This window comes from Microtus ochrogaster, chromosome 7 (assembly GCF_000317375.1).
Source record: "Microtus ochrogaster isolate Prairie Vole_2 chromosome 7, MicOch1.0, whole genome shotgun sequence".
NCBI classification, from domain to species: domain Eukaryota; kingdom Metazoa; phylum Chordata; class Mammalia; order Rodentia; family Cricetidae; genus Microtus; species Microtus ochrogaster.
The window spans coordinates 10689756-10704896 of NC_022014.1; the positions used below are offsets into that span (position 1 = coordinate 10689756).

General features: G+C 43.0%; 1 protein-coding gene across 1 annotated transcript in view; it reads right to left on the reverse strand.

Annotated features, from left to right (window-relative positions):
• The window catches only part of Grin2a (glutamate ionotropic receptor NMDA type subunit 2A), a 445415-nt gene that overhangs the window by 36602 nt on the left and 393672 nt on the right, over positions 1-15141 (reverse strand). The window contains exon 12 of the mRNA XM_005349294.3: positions 14037-14224. Within this exon, the coding sequence (XP_005349351.1) occupies positions 14037-14224 (188 nt within the window). The remainder of the gene's footprint in view (positions 1-14036; positions 14225-15141) is intronic.

Consider the following 15141-nt stretch of genomic DNA (forward strand, 5'->3'; position numbering starts at 1 on the left):
AGGAAGGAAGAATGGAAGGAAGGAAGGAAGGAAGGAAGGAAGGAAGGAAGGAAGGAAGGAAGGAAGGAAAGAAGGAAGGAAAGAAGGAAGGAAAGAAGGAAGGAAGGAAAGAAAAAAGAAAGGTAGATAGATAGGCAGACAAAATCAAAGATGCTGTTCATATTTAAGTGAATTTGTGTGCATGCAAACATTATCCATATTGACCATGAACAATAAAAAGATCTACATGAGATAATGGGCTCAGTCAACCTACCATCTATCAATAGTGACTTTGGGTGACAATTCTTGGGTAGCTTCTGATAAAATCACATCAACACATGTCAGGAATCTGACCATTCATGGCATCTCTCAAAATCTGCTGTAGACCAGTCAATCAAAGGATCATTCTCTTCCTGAATGTGGAGCTTCAGGTATGCCTATATTATTTTTAACACCATTATTATAGCCAATAAAGCAAAGGAAAGTTTTTGAGAACAGTAAAGATTCCCATGCCTATTTTGATCCTTTTTGAATGAGGAAGCGCAGCATGAAAGACGGCTGCTTCCATTCATGCCCTACCCTCAGCCTCCTATATTCTTTATTATGGTTGCTATGGAGCTGATGCTTAGAGATCCTATGACATCATTCCCTGTGTTTTCACCACCACCTGGATCTCAGTGTAAGTCAATGGGGATCCTTGAGAGAAGGAGGATGGAGAAAACATGAGGCCAAGATGACTCAAGTTGACTGACCTGTTGTACTTGCCAATCAGAGAAGATGTCTCCAAATGTTAAAAGCTGTTATTCCAAATAATGACTCTTAAGTATCAGGTATTTGAGCCAACATAGAGAAAAACCAACCTGGACAAGCCTTGAAATTCGTGATTCCCTTTCCTGAGCAGCTGGAATTAGAGCCTCTACTATCAGGTCCAGCTCCAAAGCATCTAAGTTAAGGCAATAGAACAGGAATGTCTAATCATCATTGTTTTCCACCACTGAGCTCCAAAGCTGCTGTTATTCTTCATTGAATGAATAACTAGAAGGGAGAGCGAATGAATGATTGAACGAACAACGGGGTAAATAAAAGCTGGGGCTTTGCCAGTGGGGCACCTAGTCCTTACTAACTTGATTAGAAAACTGGTGGCACTTAGTCCTTGCTAACTTGATTAGGAAGTTTGTGATTTACACAGTTCAACCCAAATGGTGACCCCAGCCTTTGAAGACACGATTTGACTAAAACACATTTAGTGAGCAATGATAATATTCTAGAATGCCAGGGATTATGCATTGCTGAGGATCTCTGTGGGGAACAAGAAATTCCGGCAACCAAAATGGGCCTTTGCAAAGCTGGGAGAGGCAGCCAGCTCTGCACGCCTCTATCAGGCCAAGCATCTGACTTCTCTTAATTGCATTCTGTCCTTGTTGCGTTCCTTCTCATCTCTTGCCTCTGAGTCCTGAGTTTTCCCAAGAATTAGACTGGGTCTATTTCCAGGGTGCCGGGGCCTGAGGCATGGACAAGTCTCCTTTACCATGGAAAAATAGAACGAAAGCACAGGCCCTTTCTCATTCTCCACCTCTGCTGCTAAGTTAGCATCTGTGACACATGCCACTCCATCATGCAAGAAGAAAGTGTAATCAGCCTGGGTTTTAACTGATCTGTATTCAAATTATGCTTTCAGCCATTTCCAAGCAAAACAATCTAAGACATGGGTGGTCTGTGAGGGTTACAGCAGCCACACATCACAGCTAAAGCAGAGACCCCGAGAACCTTTCCCACAGTCACCGCCCTCAGATCTGCTGGTAGAAGCCCTATGGTTTGGAACACCGTCTTTAACCTGCTTGTTACTCTGTTGTGAGAACTTAGCAAACCAATGCTTATGAGACTTAGATGATTTTGTGTACACAGCAATCCCTCTGTGACCTGCAGTGTCTGCGAATAGGCACCAGATACTAAGGCTCTTGGGTTTTTTACACCTTCTCACCCTCCAGTCTCTACTCCATCCCTGCTTTGACAAATCTCTTTAAATAGGTTGAGGCTGTGGGCTGCCATAGGAGCTGCTGAGTCTTGAGGCATTGGGATCCATGTTAGAAAGGACTGCTGGAAGGGGAAGCCAGAGACACAGATCACATCTCATAGGCAAGAGGGAATCAGCCCCTGGCCTATGGCCAGGAGCTAGGGCAGGGTTAGGGATGGTTCTGAGGCTCCATTTTCACATCCAAAACAGCTGATTCTTCATCTGGACAAACCCATCCTGAACTGTGGATGCCTGAGCTAAAAGCCATATGAAGTAGTCACTCAGCAAATCTTTCTGCTGTCCCTGCTCCCCCACTGCTCCCTTTCTTTGCTCTGGTCCTTTTCATCTCCTTCTGTTTCTATTGCTTTTCCCTAGTGTTCTCTTTTGCTCCCAACCTCTCCTCTCTCTTTTCCTTTCTGCTTTCTATTTTCCCATTATGAACCTGTGCTCTCTTCCCTTCCCCCACCTGTCTGACCCTTCTTTCTCTTCTTTCTGCCGCTCTCCCTAAACAGAACCGGTTGTTCTCTAGTTGCTGACCTTCTTTTCCTGTGCTCTCTGCTACATTACTTAAGTGTGGAGAAGCAGTTATTGGATTCTAGGCACATCCTCAGCCTCCACGCATCACGCCATCCTTCCTTTGCACATATCTCCTTAAATGGGCTGAGACTTTAGACAATTCAGACCAGGGGTCATCAAACTTATTCTGTAAAAGGCTAAGGAACAAAGGTGCACAACTCTACAGGGCAGAGTTTCCACTGAAGCTGCTCAGTCTTGCTCTTGTAGTGTGAAGAATACCACAGCTAATACCTGGTGCATAGGTATGGTATTGACACCCAATAGCACTTCATTACAAATAGACAATGGAAGGACTTGGCCATGGGCATTTCCTAACCTGGGCAAGGCCAGAGGAAGCACAAGTTTCAGCCATTTGTTCCCAATTTCCAGTTGTCTGGAAGGACCATGAGTTCTGATTTACATGGTTGCTAGTTATGGAGGAACACTCAGATTTCTGTCTAAAGTTAGAGAATTTGGAAAACAAGGCTTGGTTGATACAATATATGAAACGCATGCATATGTGCACACACAGAAATTATGAGGGAAACATTCACGCATTTTTATTCTTAGCGATTGCAGGGATGAATTTGGCAGAAAACACAGTAGGAGTTTGACCCAGTTTAGCAGAAAGTCTGTCTAAAATGAAACTGCACATATCATCCCCAGTTCTTGTTCTGATGATGCCATAGCCATGAGCAAAACCATGCGTCAGTGAGGTAAGAACAGAGATCAAGGGTGGGCTAGAGCAGCTCGATCTCATGGACCCTTCCTTGGGACAGAGGTGAATTGTTGCGGGAGGTTGTGGGAGATTTGCATGGAACATGTGAAGTGAGATCAATAGAACTGATTTATGAAAATGAAAAAGGAAGGGGGAGGAGCTAGAGAAGGTAAGCACATGTGTATGCTTGAGGACTTGATATGGGCCTGCTTGTCGCCCCATTGGTGACGCCTTGCCTGAGAAAAGCCAGCCGAGCTTTCTATTTACTCGCCCTCCTCTCTGTTCATACTATGCTGTGGGAGGCAATGGGCTGGAAACAGCATGGTTCTTTATACTGGTGGTTTCTTGATCCTAATTGGGTTGCTGGCTGCTCCAAACTTTGACGCCAACTGTGCCCCTTACCCCTTGCTCTCATCACAGACACCAAGTCTTCTTCCAAAGTAACAAGGCAAAGGGGTCACCACATGGCTTCTTTCCCCTCTGTTTTGTTTAACACATGTTGGGGCTAGGAGGCAGGAAATCATGGTTTTATTCTAAACTTTGCCTTCCCATACAACCGTAGGTAAGGCCATGCCTTGTCTTTCATGGCTATAGAGCCCCAGGCGTGAGACTAATGTCAACAACTGATAAGCCTCTTCAGTCAGAAAGCCAGGGAATGCACAATTATCAAGATAACTGTGTTGGAAAGATGAAATAAACCAGGGATATTTGACATCATTGTGCACAGATAACACAGTGGAGGAATGCTCCTGCCTCACAGTCAATGCAGCGGTTCTAGAGGGCTGGGGCACTGGGCCGTGGCTCACTGATTACCTCCCACAACTCTTTCCTTACAAGCACTTGTGATTTGAACATAAGATGTTCATAAGCTCAGGTGCTTGAAACTTGGTTCCTAACCGCTGGTCCCACTGTGGGCGGCTGCAGGTCCTCCAAGGGGGGGGGGGGCTAGGTGCCAGAAGCAGGCAGTTTGCACTTGTTTGAACATTTAGTCTTTAAGCAATTCTGATTTAAAGATGAGGAAACTGGGACTCAGACAAATTAATTTGCTCGACATTGATCACATGGCTTGGAGGGTTTCGGCCAAGCTCTGCTTCAGCCTTCAATTTGCTCTGCTTCTGGGGACACTCAGAGGAGAGGAAGCCACCACACACCCTCACTGCTATCAGGCTTTCCCTGCCGCAGTGGTCTGCCTCCTCTCAAGTCAAAACACATCTGTCTTCCCCGAAGCTGCTTGTTGTCAGGGATTGGTCATAGGAACTATGAATAATATGAGCATCCAATTTCCTTTCTTGAAAAAGCAAACACTTATTGATTAGAGGAGATTTCTGATAATTCAAACAAGCCCTGCAAACATATCTTATACCATCTCACTGAATGGGTCTAGTGAGCACCTGATGTGCAGAGGCCATCTGTGAGTTCAGGGGAAGAAAGGGAAGCACAACACACATGAACATAAATGTTGTCCACCCTCAAGGGGTTCAGAACCAGGTCTCTCATGGGGCCAGAGAACATGAAGAGGTCCCAAAGAAGAACACATACAGTATGTGCCAGGCAATGAGCTAGTCTTTCTGAGATTACCGTGTGTGTGTGTGTGTGTGTGTGTGTGTGTGTGTGAATGCACACACACATGCCACAAGAGCCACTGATCCTGCTATGTCTATCCTCTCCCCCAGTACTCGGGTTACTGTAAGTATGGCTTCACCCAGCCATCTATGTGGGTGTGTGGGGATGTGGGTGTGGGGATTATAGCCAGGTCCTCGAGCTTGCACAACAAGCATTCCTGCCACTGTGCCACCTCTCTAGCCACTACTTCTGAAAACACAAGCATTCGTGGCTACAAACAACTGCCCCTCTATGCTGCTTTGGCTGTGTCTATGGATTTGGTAAACTGTTCTTATTTGTCCTGAGTAAAGGAACTCAAAGTTGTCCTTTTAAACATCAGTGTCGACTCGTTGAATTAGTTTATACTTGTTTAACTTTTAACCTTTAAAGGACTCAAATTTAAGGATGAGGAAACCGGCACTCAGGTTCCAGGGCAAGGAAATTGCAGAGCCTTTACCATTTCTTCTCTTCTGCTTTGCTTGCACTGCTGAGTCCCACGGGGTGCTGTGAGCTCAGCGCTCAGCAAGTTGAAAGGAGAGGTACCTGCTTTTAAGGGAGTCTTTCTGGGGAGCAGAAGGCTGAAGGATGGGACTGCATTCAAATCTATAAGCAGGGTCAGAGGAGAGTAAAAGGAACTCCATTTTCCAAGGAGGCAGCATCAAAGAGTCTATGCTTGCCTAAAAATCTAAATGACAGCATTTCAGATGTGTCAGGAGCAATAGGTAGGGATGGAGGATATACAGGGGCTGCCGCCTTTGCCCACATGTCCACATCTTTCTGAGCCAGTCAAGGCAACAGCCTGAAAAGACCTCTGTGTTCTTCCTCAGAGTGGAGGCATGTGTGGTCCTTACCAGTCACACCGCAGGGTGTCCAGCTCCACCCAAGGAAATTAAGCTTTGGAGTTGGATCAGGGCAGTGTCGAAGATATTAGCAGCTCATCCAGTGGCCCAGAGCAATTTATGAAAAGTCCTAATTAGCTACAAAAAGAACATCTCCAGTTACAGGAACACTCTGCACTCCAGCTGGCAGCAGGGAGTCCCTAACTGTCAAAAGCACCCCACCATGTCCTTCAAAGGAAGACTAGCTGACAAACACGGAACGAGGGTGTCAACAGTGAACCACTTGGAGCAGTGGTTCTCAATCTGTGGGCCACGGCCCTCTGGGGGTCACCTACCAGATATACTGCTTATCAGATATTTACATTATGATTCATAACAGCAAAATTACAGTTATAAAACAATAATTTTATAGTTGGGGTCAGCACAGCATGAGGAGCTATATTTAAAGGGTGGCAGCATTGGGAAGGCTGAGACCCTTCCATTCAACCTGCTCCCCTTTACTGTGTCCTTACTTATTTCAGGATTTCTGAGCACTAATATGATGGCTTACCCAAAACTCTAGGACCGAATTTCGGTAGAACCTTACAGCAATTACTCACTTAAATTACTAATACAGAGCATAGCTGTGGTCCACTCAACTTGTGTACAATTTTAAAACAATTTCCCAAGGCTGCCAAATAAAAGTGTGGGGTGTTTAGTGCACACATCTAATAGAATATATATACATATATATAAATATATTTCATATGACAACTATCATATATGCTTAAATGACAAGGATCATTCATTAAGCCTGGGGGAATTGCAGAAAATTTCATTAATTTGGTCACAACTTTCATAAGTTATTGTTTGCGTGTATTTGCATGTTGACACCTGTGTGGGTTCATGCATGCATGCACGTTCGTGGGTATGAGTACGAAGGTAAGAGTTCAACCTTAGTGTTCTTCGGATGCCATCCACACTGTATTTTGTAACTGAGAATGAAGATCTCCAATTAGGCTAGGGTGGCTTATCATTGAGTCGCAGGGTCTGCATCTCAACCCCACAGCACTGGGCTCACAAGCTCATGCCACCATGATTGGCTTTTTACATGGACACTAGGGATTCAATTCAAACCCTTATGCCTGCTCACCATAGACTTTATTGACTAATTCATTCCCCAGACCTTATTTATACAAATACATAAACAACAGAAATGCGTCATATCTTCCAAGTATTTCCCATAAAATTTTATTTTATGTACCTAAATATGGCATAATGTGATAGGTTATACCATAGAAATAATGTATAAAACCTATGATGATATATTAATGTAATTATTTGTATTTTTATTTTCATTTATTCGGTGGGCTTAATGTGTACTGGAGATGAGTAACATATTTCTGAGTTTAAGTGGAAATCCACAAGTCTAAAAATAGAGTAAAATGCAAACAAGTACAAATAAACATTAAATGTTTCCAGAAGAAATAAAATACTGTTAGCTGAAGTGGCCTGGCTGCTGTGGCCAGGATGTTTTATTTCTATTTATATGTATGTGTATATATGTATATCTCCATGTGAATATATGCTTATGTATGGAGGCAGCAGCCAGAAGGCGGCAATCGGAGTAATCAGTCCTGGAGTTCCAGGTGCTGTGAGCTGCAGAATGTGGCTGCTGGAAACTGAACTCTGGTCCTCTGCTTGAGCAGTATTTCCACTGAGCGATCTCTCTAGCCTGGTCAAGATGTTTCTCAACCTTCCTAACGGCGCAAAATTTTAATATCGTTCCTCATGCTTTGCTGACCCCAACCATAACGTTATTTCATTGCTAAATCACAACTAGAACTTTGCTGCTGCTGTGAAGCGTAATACAAATACCTGTTTTCTGATGTTCTTTGTGAGTTGTGACAGACAGGTCAAGAATCATTGTTTCAAGTGAAATAAGATCATAATGGTGCAAATAAGCTTGGTTGAGTTTTTACATCTAATAATCTATACAAGGTGTTGGCTATAGCATCACTGCTTGGGAGATGATTAAAACTGCTGAATCTCAGGCCTTATCCAATGAAATCTTTGCTCTAAACAATCCTGGATGATTTTTTTTTTGAAGTCTGAGCCTCACTTTCCTATACTGCAAATGCATAGATGAGATGTACCCCAGAACGGTCTATAGTATTATCAGAGTATAAATGATGTGCTTGGCATGATAATGAGACATCCACTAGGGCCTTGAATAGCAGCTCTGTCCCATGTTCTGAGCACCATTTGCTTACAATAATATACACTCTCATACCCTTGCTTTCTTCTGGGTTTCCTGGGAACAGAACCCAGGGTCTTGCACCCCACTGTACTACACCCAAAGGCCTTGGTTTCTTTCTTCTTGCCTCCACATCCTCAGGGCTGGGATTGTAGGTGTTTCATTGTGTATGGCCTCTCAGTGTCTTTTTTATTGGCTTTTGTATACCAGACAGCTTTGACCTCTATAATATTCCTTGTCCTTCCAAATCCCAGAATCATGATGAAAATCACAAAACTCATGAGCCATACAAGCACCAAGAGGTCCCTTGCTGATCTCCGCTTTGAAGGCAGAAAGGCCATTCTTACTGTGACAGGCTCACTGAGCTTCTGTGCACAGTTACATCATCTTTCAGGTGCCAGGGGAATATTGAGTGCCCCAGAAATTTACTAGCTGCTTGGTCAGTTCAGCTCCAAGACTCCTATGAACTTTGCTCTGCGCTTTTCTTTGTCTAAAATCTCACTACTCCATGTTTCTTCATGACTCAATCTTCCCATTCATTCTCATTCAGATCTAGTGTTGCATAGATGTTTGGTGAATCTCTTATCTAGCCAATATATTCAATAAAAGTGTATATGTGTATATAGTCTACATATTATAATAATGTTTGTAGATGAATTATTGTAAATATGTTTCTATTCTAAATGTATGCATTATCAACCACTGAGTGCCGTGAAGAAAAGAAGAAAAGACCTTGTCTTGGATCAGCAGTGATATTCCTCAGTAGATATTCAGTATTGATAGTGATGGGATCAAAAGGCACTTAGGAACTTTTTGACCTAGGAACTAAAAATCCAATGGCATATCCCACTGACCCAAAGGGACATGGACAGACAAGAGAAAGGAGGCAAGGACTTACTGGAGTCCTGTGCTTCTCTGGACATAGATTAGTAGCTTTCTTCCTAGGGAGGTGACTGGTAGATTTACGTAAGAGATCAGCCTATAACCAAACACTTCACTCAGAGGTTATATTTACACAGCCCATTAGTAATTTTTTTAATACTTTTGACACTCATTAGACTCATAATCGTCCACTGGAGCTACTCTCTAACAAGAGATAAACACTCCATTCTAAAGGATGAATAATAATTAGGTACTGCTTGGCACTGTGCTCTTTACAGGTCTAATTTTAGAGCATAATTAATCCTGCTGAAACTGCATAAGATAAGTGAAATATTTATGCAGCTGTGTTAATTCATGTATTTACTCCTAGAGAGACATTCAGAATTGGACATGGCTTTCCGGGAAGATTATCTTAAGAAGCCCCCTGGAGCAACATCATTTTCTCTCCCCTGTCTTTGCTTCCAGATGGCCTCTGAAGAGGAAACTGAAAAGACACATTTCCCAACCCCAGCAGTGTGACTGGGAAAGCAATGATCCAGGACATACACTATCTATAAGAACTCAATGCTCTATATGTGAGCATCTCCAGCCAGGACATAAACTATCATCTATAAGAACCCCATGCTCTACATGTGAGCATCTCGAGCCAGGGCATAAACTATCTATAAAAACACAATACCCACCAGGTTGTGGTGGTACATGCCTTTAATCCCAGTACTCAGAAGACAGAGGCGGGTAGATCTCTGTGAGTTCAAGGTTAGCCTGGTCTACAAGAGCTAGTTACAGGTCAGCTAGGACTGTTACACAGAGAACCCTTGTCTCAGACAAACCATGAATAAAAGAACAAAACACCCCACAATGCTCTTTATATGAGCATCTTGAGCAAAGACATAAATTATTAAAACCTAATACTCTATATGTAAGCATCTAGAGCCAGGAAATAAACTATAAGAACTCAATGCTTGCAAGCATCCCAAGCCAAGACAAAAACTAATTATAAGAACTCATTGCTCTATATGTAAGCATCTTGAAATGCTGCAAGGAAGATGATTCCTTGTTCAGTACCACCAGGTTGTTTCCAGGATGTAACCTGTATTATTGCTAATATGTCACTGACTGAGCTGTACTGAACATAAACATCATACACGGATGGATGGTGATGCTAGATGAGGGGAAAGATGTCAAGGAGAAAGACGGTGATGATTGTGGTGGTAAAAATGAAGGTGATGAACATGGTGATTATAGTGATGCTAATGGTGATGGTAATTATGGGAACCAATGGTCCCATAATGCTGGTGTTTCTGATACTAATTCTGGGGGTAGATGATGGTGGCAATGGGAATGATGATGGAGTTGTGGTGATGATAATTATTTGGAGGCTGATGATGTTGATGGTAGCAATGTAGTGGTGATAATAATGAGGGTAAAAGTGTTGGTGATTATGCTGCTGGTGCTGATGTAATTAGAATTATGACAGTGGTAATAGTGATGATGATGATGATGATGATGATGATGATGATGATGATGATGATAGTGTTGATATTGGTAGTGAAGATGGTGGTAGAGTAATGGTGGTGATATTGATAGTGATAATGATGCCAACATTGGTGCTTGATGATATCAGTGGTGGTGATGATGATGATGATGATGATGATGATGATGATGATGATGATGATGATGATAGTGTTGATATTGGTAGTGAAGATGGTGGTGGAGTAATAGTGGTGATATTGATAGTGATAATGATGCCAACATTGGTGTTTGATGATGTCAGTGGTGGTAGTGATGATGACAATGCTAAAGAAGAATATTTTGGTTAAACTGACTGTGATGATTATATTATGAAAAGAATGGTGATGAATATAATGACAATAGAGAAGATGGAGATGACAGCTTTTGTTTTTAAAGTATATTATGCTGCAGGTTCTGTGTTAAGCTAAGATCTTTATTGTACCCCCATTCCATTTTCCCATCTTATCATGTAAATATATCTGTACCTATACATAAATGAGTAACTGGGGATAAGAGGTAATTTTACAGAAGTATTTGTAAGAAGCGCAAACACAGGTTTAGTTCAGATATGCACTGAGTCACTTCTTCCTGGGGTGCCTATTAACATCGAGGGTCCAATCAATCAACTTTGTCAAACATATTAGAAAGATAAAAAGGATGGGATTTTTGCTTAACTGGGTGCTTTCTAGATTAAATTCTAGATTAAATTCTGAAGTAGAGCTATCACCACTTACAGACAAAGGAAGTCACAAGCCCCATGAACCTCAGCTTCTGCCCTTGTGCAGTAGGAATGAAGCGGTTGTTCTGAGATAAACTAAAAGAATATCCGTATGATCAAGCATGATGACTGGCAAACCCTGTTCTCTACAGATGCCAGCAGTTTCACAGCAGATGCTACAGCAGAGACAATGGCCAACAGGGACAGGTTAAAGCTCCATCATTTGACAGACACCCATCGAATTCAAGCATTTCCTGTCAAATGAAATATACCTGACACCTAGCACTCATCCATACGTGTCTTTATACACTCAACCCTTCATTGATCAATTGCCTGTTACATTCAGGATTCTGTGGGGATGAGGTCAGCCTGTGAAGAGGAATGGAAAAATTGTCACCAAAGCTCCAGGGTCATCACAGTGTCATACCCCTTGTCCTTTCTCTTTTCATAAAGAAACATATGTCCAATATTTTGGGTTTGGGGTTTGCCATCTTCCTTGTTTTAGATAGGAGAATATTAGAAGACAATCACGGCATCAAGCAGAACCATCCCATGTCCATACACATCAAAGTATTTCATTTAGGAAGAAAATACCTTCTTCAAGGTGACTAGTAACAGCCTGCCTGAAGCCCATAACCAACATGCATGTGGCAGAGGTCACACACTTGACTCGTTGACTTGATCTCCATCAAACTCATCCAACCCTGAATCTGGACTTGTCCACTCCATTTGCACCTTTATCAGAAGAGTAAAGGCATCTTGTTGTGTGCCTCTGGGATTTCACAGCAATAGCAAACCAACATAGCCACAAATCACAGTTACACAACATAGAACATGACCAGTGATCCGAGGAAGAAGCAAATGCCCTATAGGGAATCCTGAGAACCAGATGGCCTTATTTGAGAGGTAAATATAAAACACATTTAGAATGTTTGATGACTGTAAAAATTAAGGATTTAATTCTGTGAGCCGAGAAAGAAGGAAAGCTACAAAGAATTATAAACTTCATTCGAACCCACACCAACACGTATATAAACCTTTGCTCATTTCAATATCATGTTTGACTATTGTGGTTGCTGTATTTTATCCTCTCGGCTATACAGAGCATGGCACAGTCTGTAATGTATCTGACTATAGCCTCCTTCCATTTTTGAGTGGGGCTCCTAACCCACACCCTGATCTTTTGTGTCTTACACTGAGGGAGTACCAGCCTGTGTTCTAAGCCTGCATTCTACTTCCTGCCTTTGCATCAGCCACCCAGACAAAAACTATGGTGCAGAGGGCCAGCCATTCAAAGCCATCTCATCATGGTAAGAGATATGGCGAGATCACCAGCTGCTGTGGTAGATGTGAAATGTACACGCCATGTTCACGTATATCAACCCTGGGGCCGCATCTGGTAACACTGTTTGGGGAGGTTGTGAATCTTTTAGACACTGGAACTTTGCTGCAGGAAGTGAGTCACGGAGCACTCTATGTCCTGGTCCCTCTCTGCTTCCTGTGTGTAGAGCAACGTGCCCAGTCTCCCAGTTCTGCTGCCATGATGTGCCCTAAGCTGCTTATTGTCTGATATTTGATCACAACAGTGAGAAAAGTCATGAAGACAGCAGACACAGCAGAGAAGGGCAGGCAGGAGGAAATACAGTGTAGGCCCAGGTAGCCCACTGGGCATTGTAGATAAAAACTGCCCCAATCTCATTAGGCTGTAAACCCGCGAGAAGAGGGACTGCGGTGAGTTTGCATGTTAAGCAGCAGAAGGAATGATTTTGGAAACCATGAGGGCCTTCCTTTTCTAGAGACTTTCTTTTTTTATTCCTCCAAAAGAGGTTGAGAACCACCACATGAGTGGAACCTGACTAGCTCAGCAGTCACTGTTCATAGGTCCAGAGACGTCTTCCTTTAATACAAAACCTATGAAGAATGCCTCCCTACTTTGGCATGTAGGGAACAGACATCAGGACTCAGAGAGTGTGCTGGTTAATTCTTCTAACTAGACTCCATCTAGAATCACCTGAGAAGAAGGTTTCAGCTGAAGAATCATCTTGATCAGTTGTCCTGTGGGCATGCCTGTGTGGGGTTGTCCTGACTGTTAACTAAGGTCAGAAGACTCACCCAAGAATGTGAGTAGTACTATTTCATGAATACAGCCCTGAGCTCTGCAAAGTGGAGAAAACTGGCTTAGCATACGCAACCAGCACGCCAGGATGGAATGTCCTCTCTGCTCTTTGATGTAACCGGCTCCTTGAGCTCCTGCTTGGTTCCCCCAGTGATGCACTGTAATGTGAAATAGTGAGTCAAATAAGCCCCATTCTCCTTTATATTGCTTTTGGTCGTGGTGTTTCATCCCAGCAACAGAAATGGAGCTGGAATGTTATGGTTTGAATCTTAAATGCCCCAGCCCCCAAAGTCTTCCCTTGAATGCTTGGATCCTTATGCAACTGTTTTCTGAGACAGGCATTCTGGGAAGTGTTTGATCCTAACAATAGCTCATCAACCCATTTATGGATCCATACACTAATGGAGTACTGGGAGATGATGGAAAACTTAAGACAGGATGCCTGTTGGAAGAACTGGGTCACAGGAGACATGCCCTTGAGGGCTGCACGCTGTCCTCCCTCCACTGCCACAGCTTGATCATCATAGGCTCAGCAGCTTTCCTCACAATGCACCATCCCACCACAGACCTACAAGTGTCTGGACCACAGAGGGAAACCTCAAAAACCACAAGACAAAGTAATCTTTTTCTCCTTTATGTTGCTTATTCTAGGTATTTTGTCATAGCAATGAAAAACTGACTCACGCTGCAGTTGGGTCCTGTAATGTTGTGTAGCAATGCTCCTAAACCTAGCCTAGGATTGGGATCACAAAAATCTGCATTCTGTAGTGCAGGAGACTGGCCTGGGTACTTGAAGGGATTTGCTGACATTCTTCATTCTGAGCCTTACCTTGTCAAGTCCAAGGTTCTGCAGGGTCTTACTTACCATCACCAACAAACTGCAGCAGAGCCAGGTCAATCTGCCTCTTCCAGGGTGAGCCCTTCTGGAGGGCAATTCCGTAGCCCGTGGTGGCAAAGATGTACCCGCTCCCAATGGTCACCAGCTTACAGCCTTCATCCCTGCCAGCCTTATAATTCAAGACGGCTGCGTCATAGATGAAAGCGTCCAACTTCCTGAAATGACAAGACACCAGGGAGTCATAGGGTGGCTAGGTGCTATCTCAGGGCCCTGCTCTCCCAGCCAACACCAGCACCTCACACAATGGAGGGGGTGACTCATGTTTGTTCCAGTCCCTTGTCATAAAAGGATCTATTTTTAATGAGGAGATAAAAGCAAGAACCTTTCCTTTTCAACTTACAAGAGGCAGCTAAATTAAGACACGAAGAATCCATATACCCAAGTGAGTAAACAAGCAGGTTTTCTGTTTGCTAAGTGTTTGTCCTTAGCACCTCCCAGCAGTGGGGAAATGGTGGCCTGTTTAAAAGGTTTGCCTCAGAACACCAGAAACCTCCAAGGGGCAGTAGAACTAGGTGGTGGCATGCAAGCAGTGAGGAGGAATTAATCAGGAATGAGGCCTTGGATTTAAAGACTAGCACAAACACATTTGCTGTTTATGCTACAAAATCATTACATGGTAACATTTAAACACTCAAGTCATATAGAAATTTATTTAAATGATTAAAATTATATAAGCAATTAAATAAGTAAGTTATAAAACTCTATAACCCATAATCTGTTAACTATGAGGTGACCTCTATCAGCACATTGATGAGTAGTCTTCTGAGGTTTGTACCTCATGTGCAGGGAATAGGAAACCTTTTTATGTAAAGACAAGATCAATAGTTGGTTTTGTGAACCATATAATCTTGGGTGAAACTGTAATTTTGCTGTGGTGGGGTGTTATGGATTAATTACCCCTCTTTCCATGAAAGAAAAATAGTTGAAGTCCCAACTCTAAGTCTGCAGTCTGTTTTGAAATACAGTCATTGTGGCTGTAACCGGTTAAAGACAAGGTCATACTGAGTGGATCCCTAATCTCTCTCTCTCTCTCTCTCTCTCTCTCTCTCTCTCTCTCTCTCTCTCTCTCTCT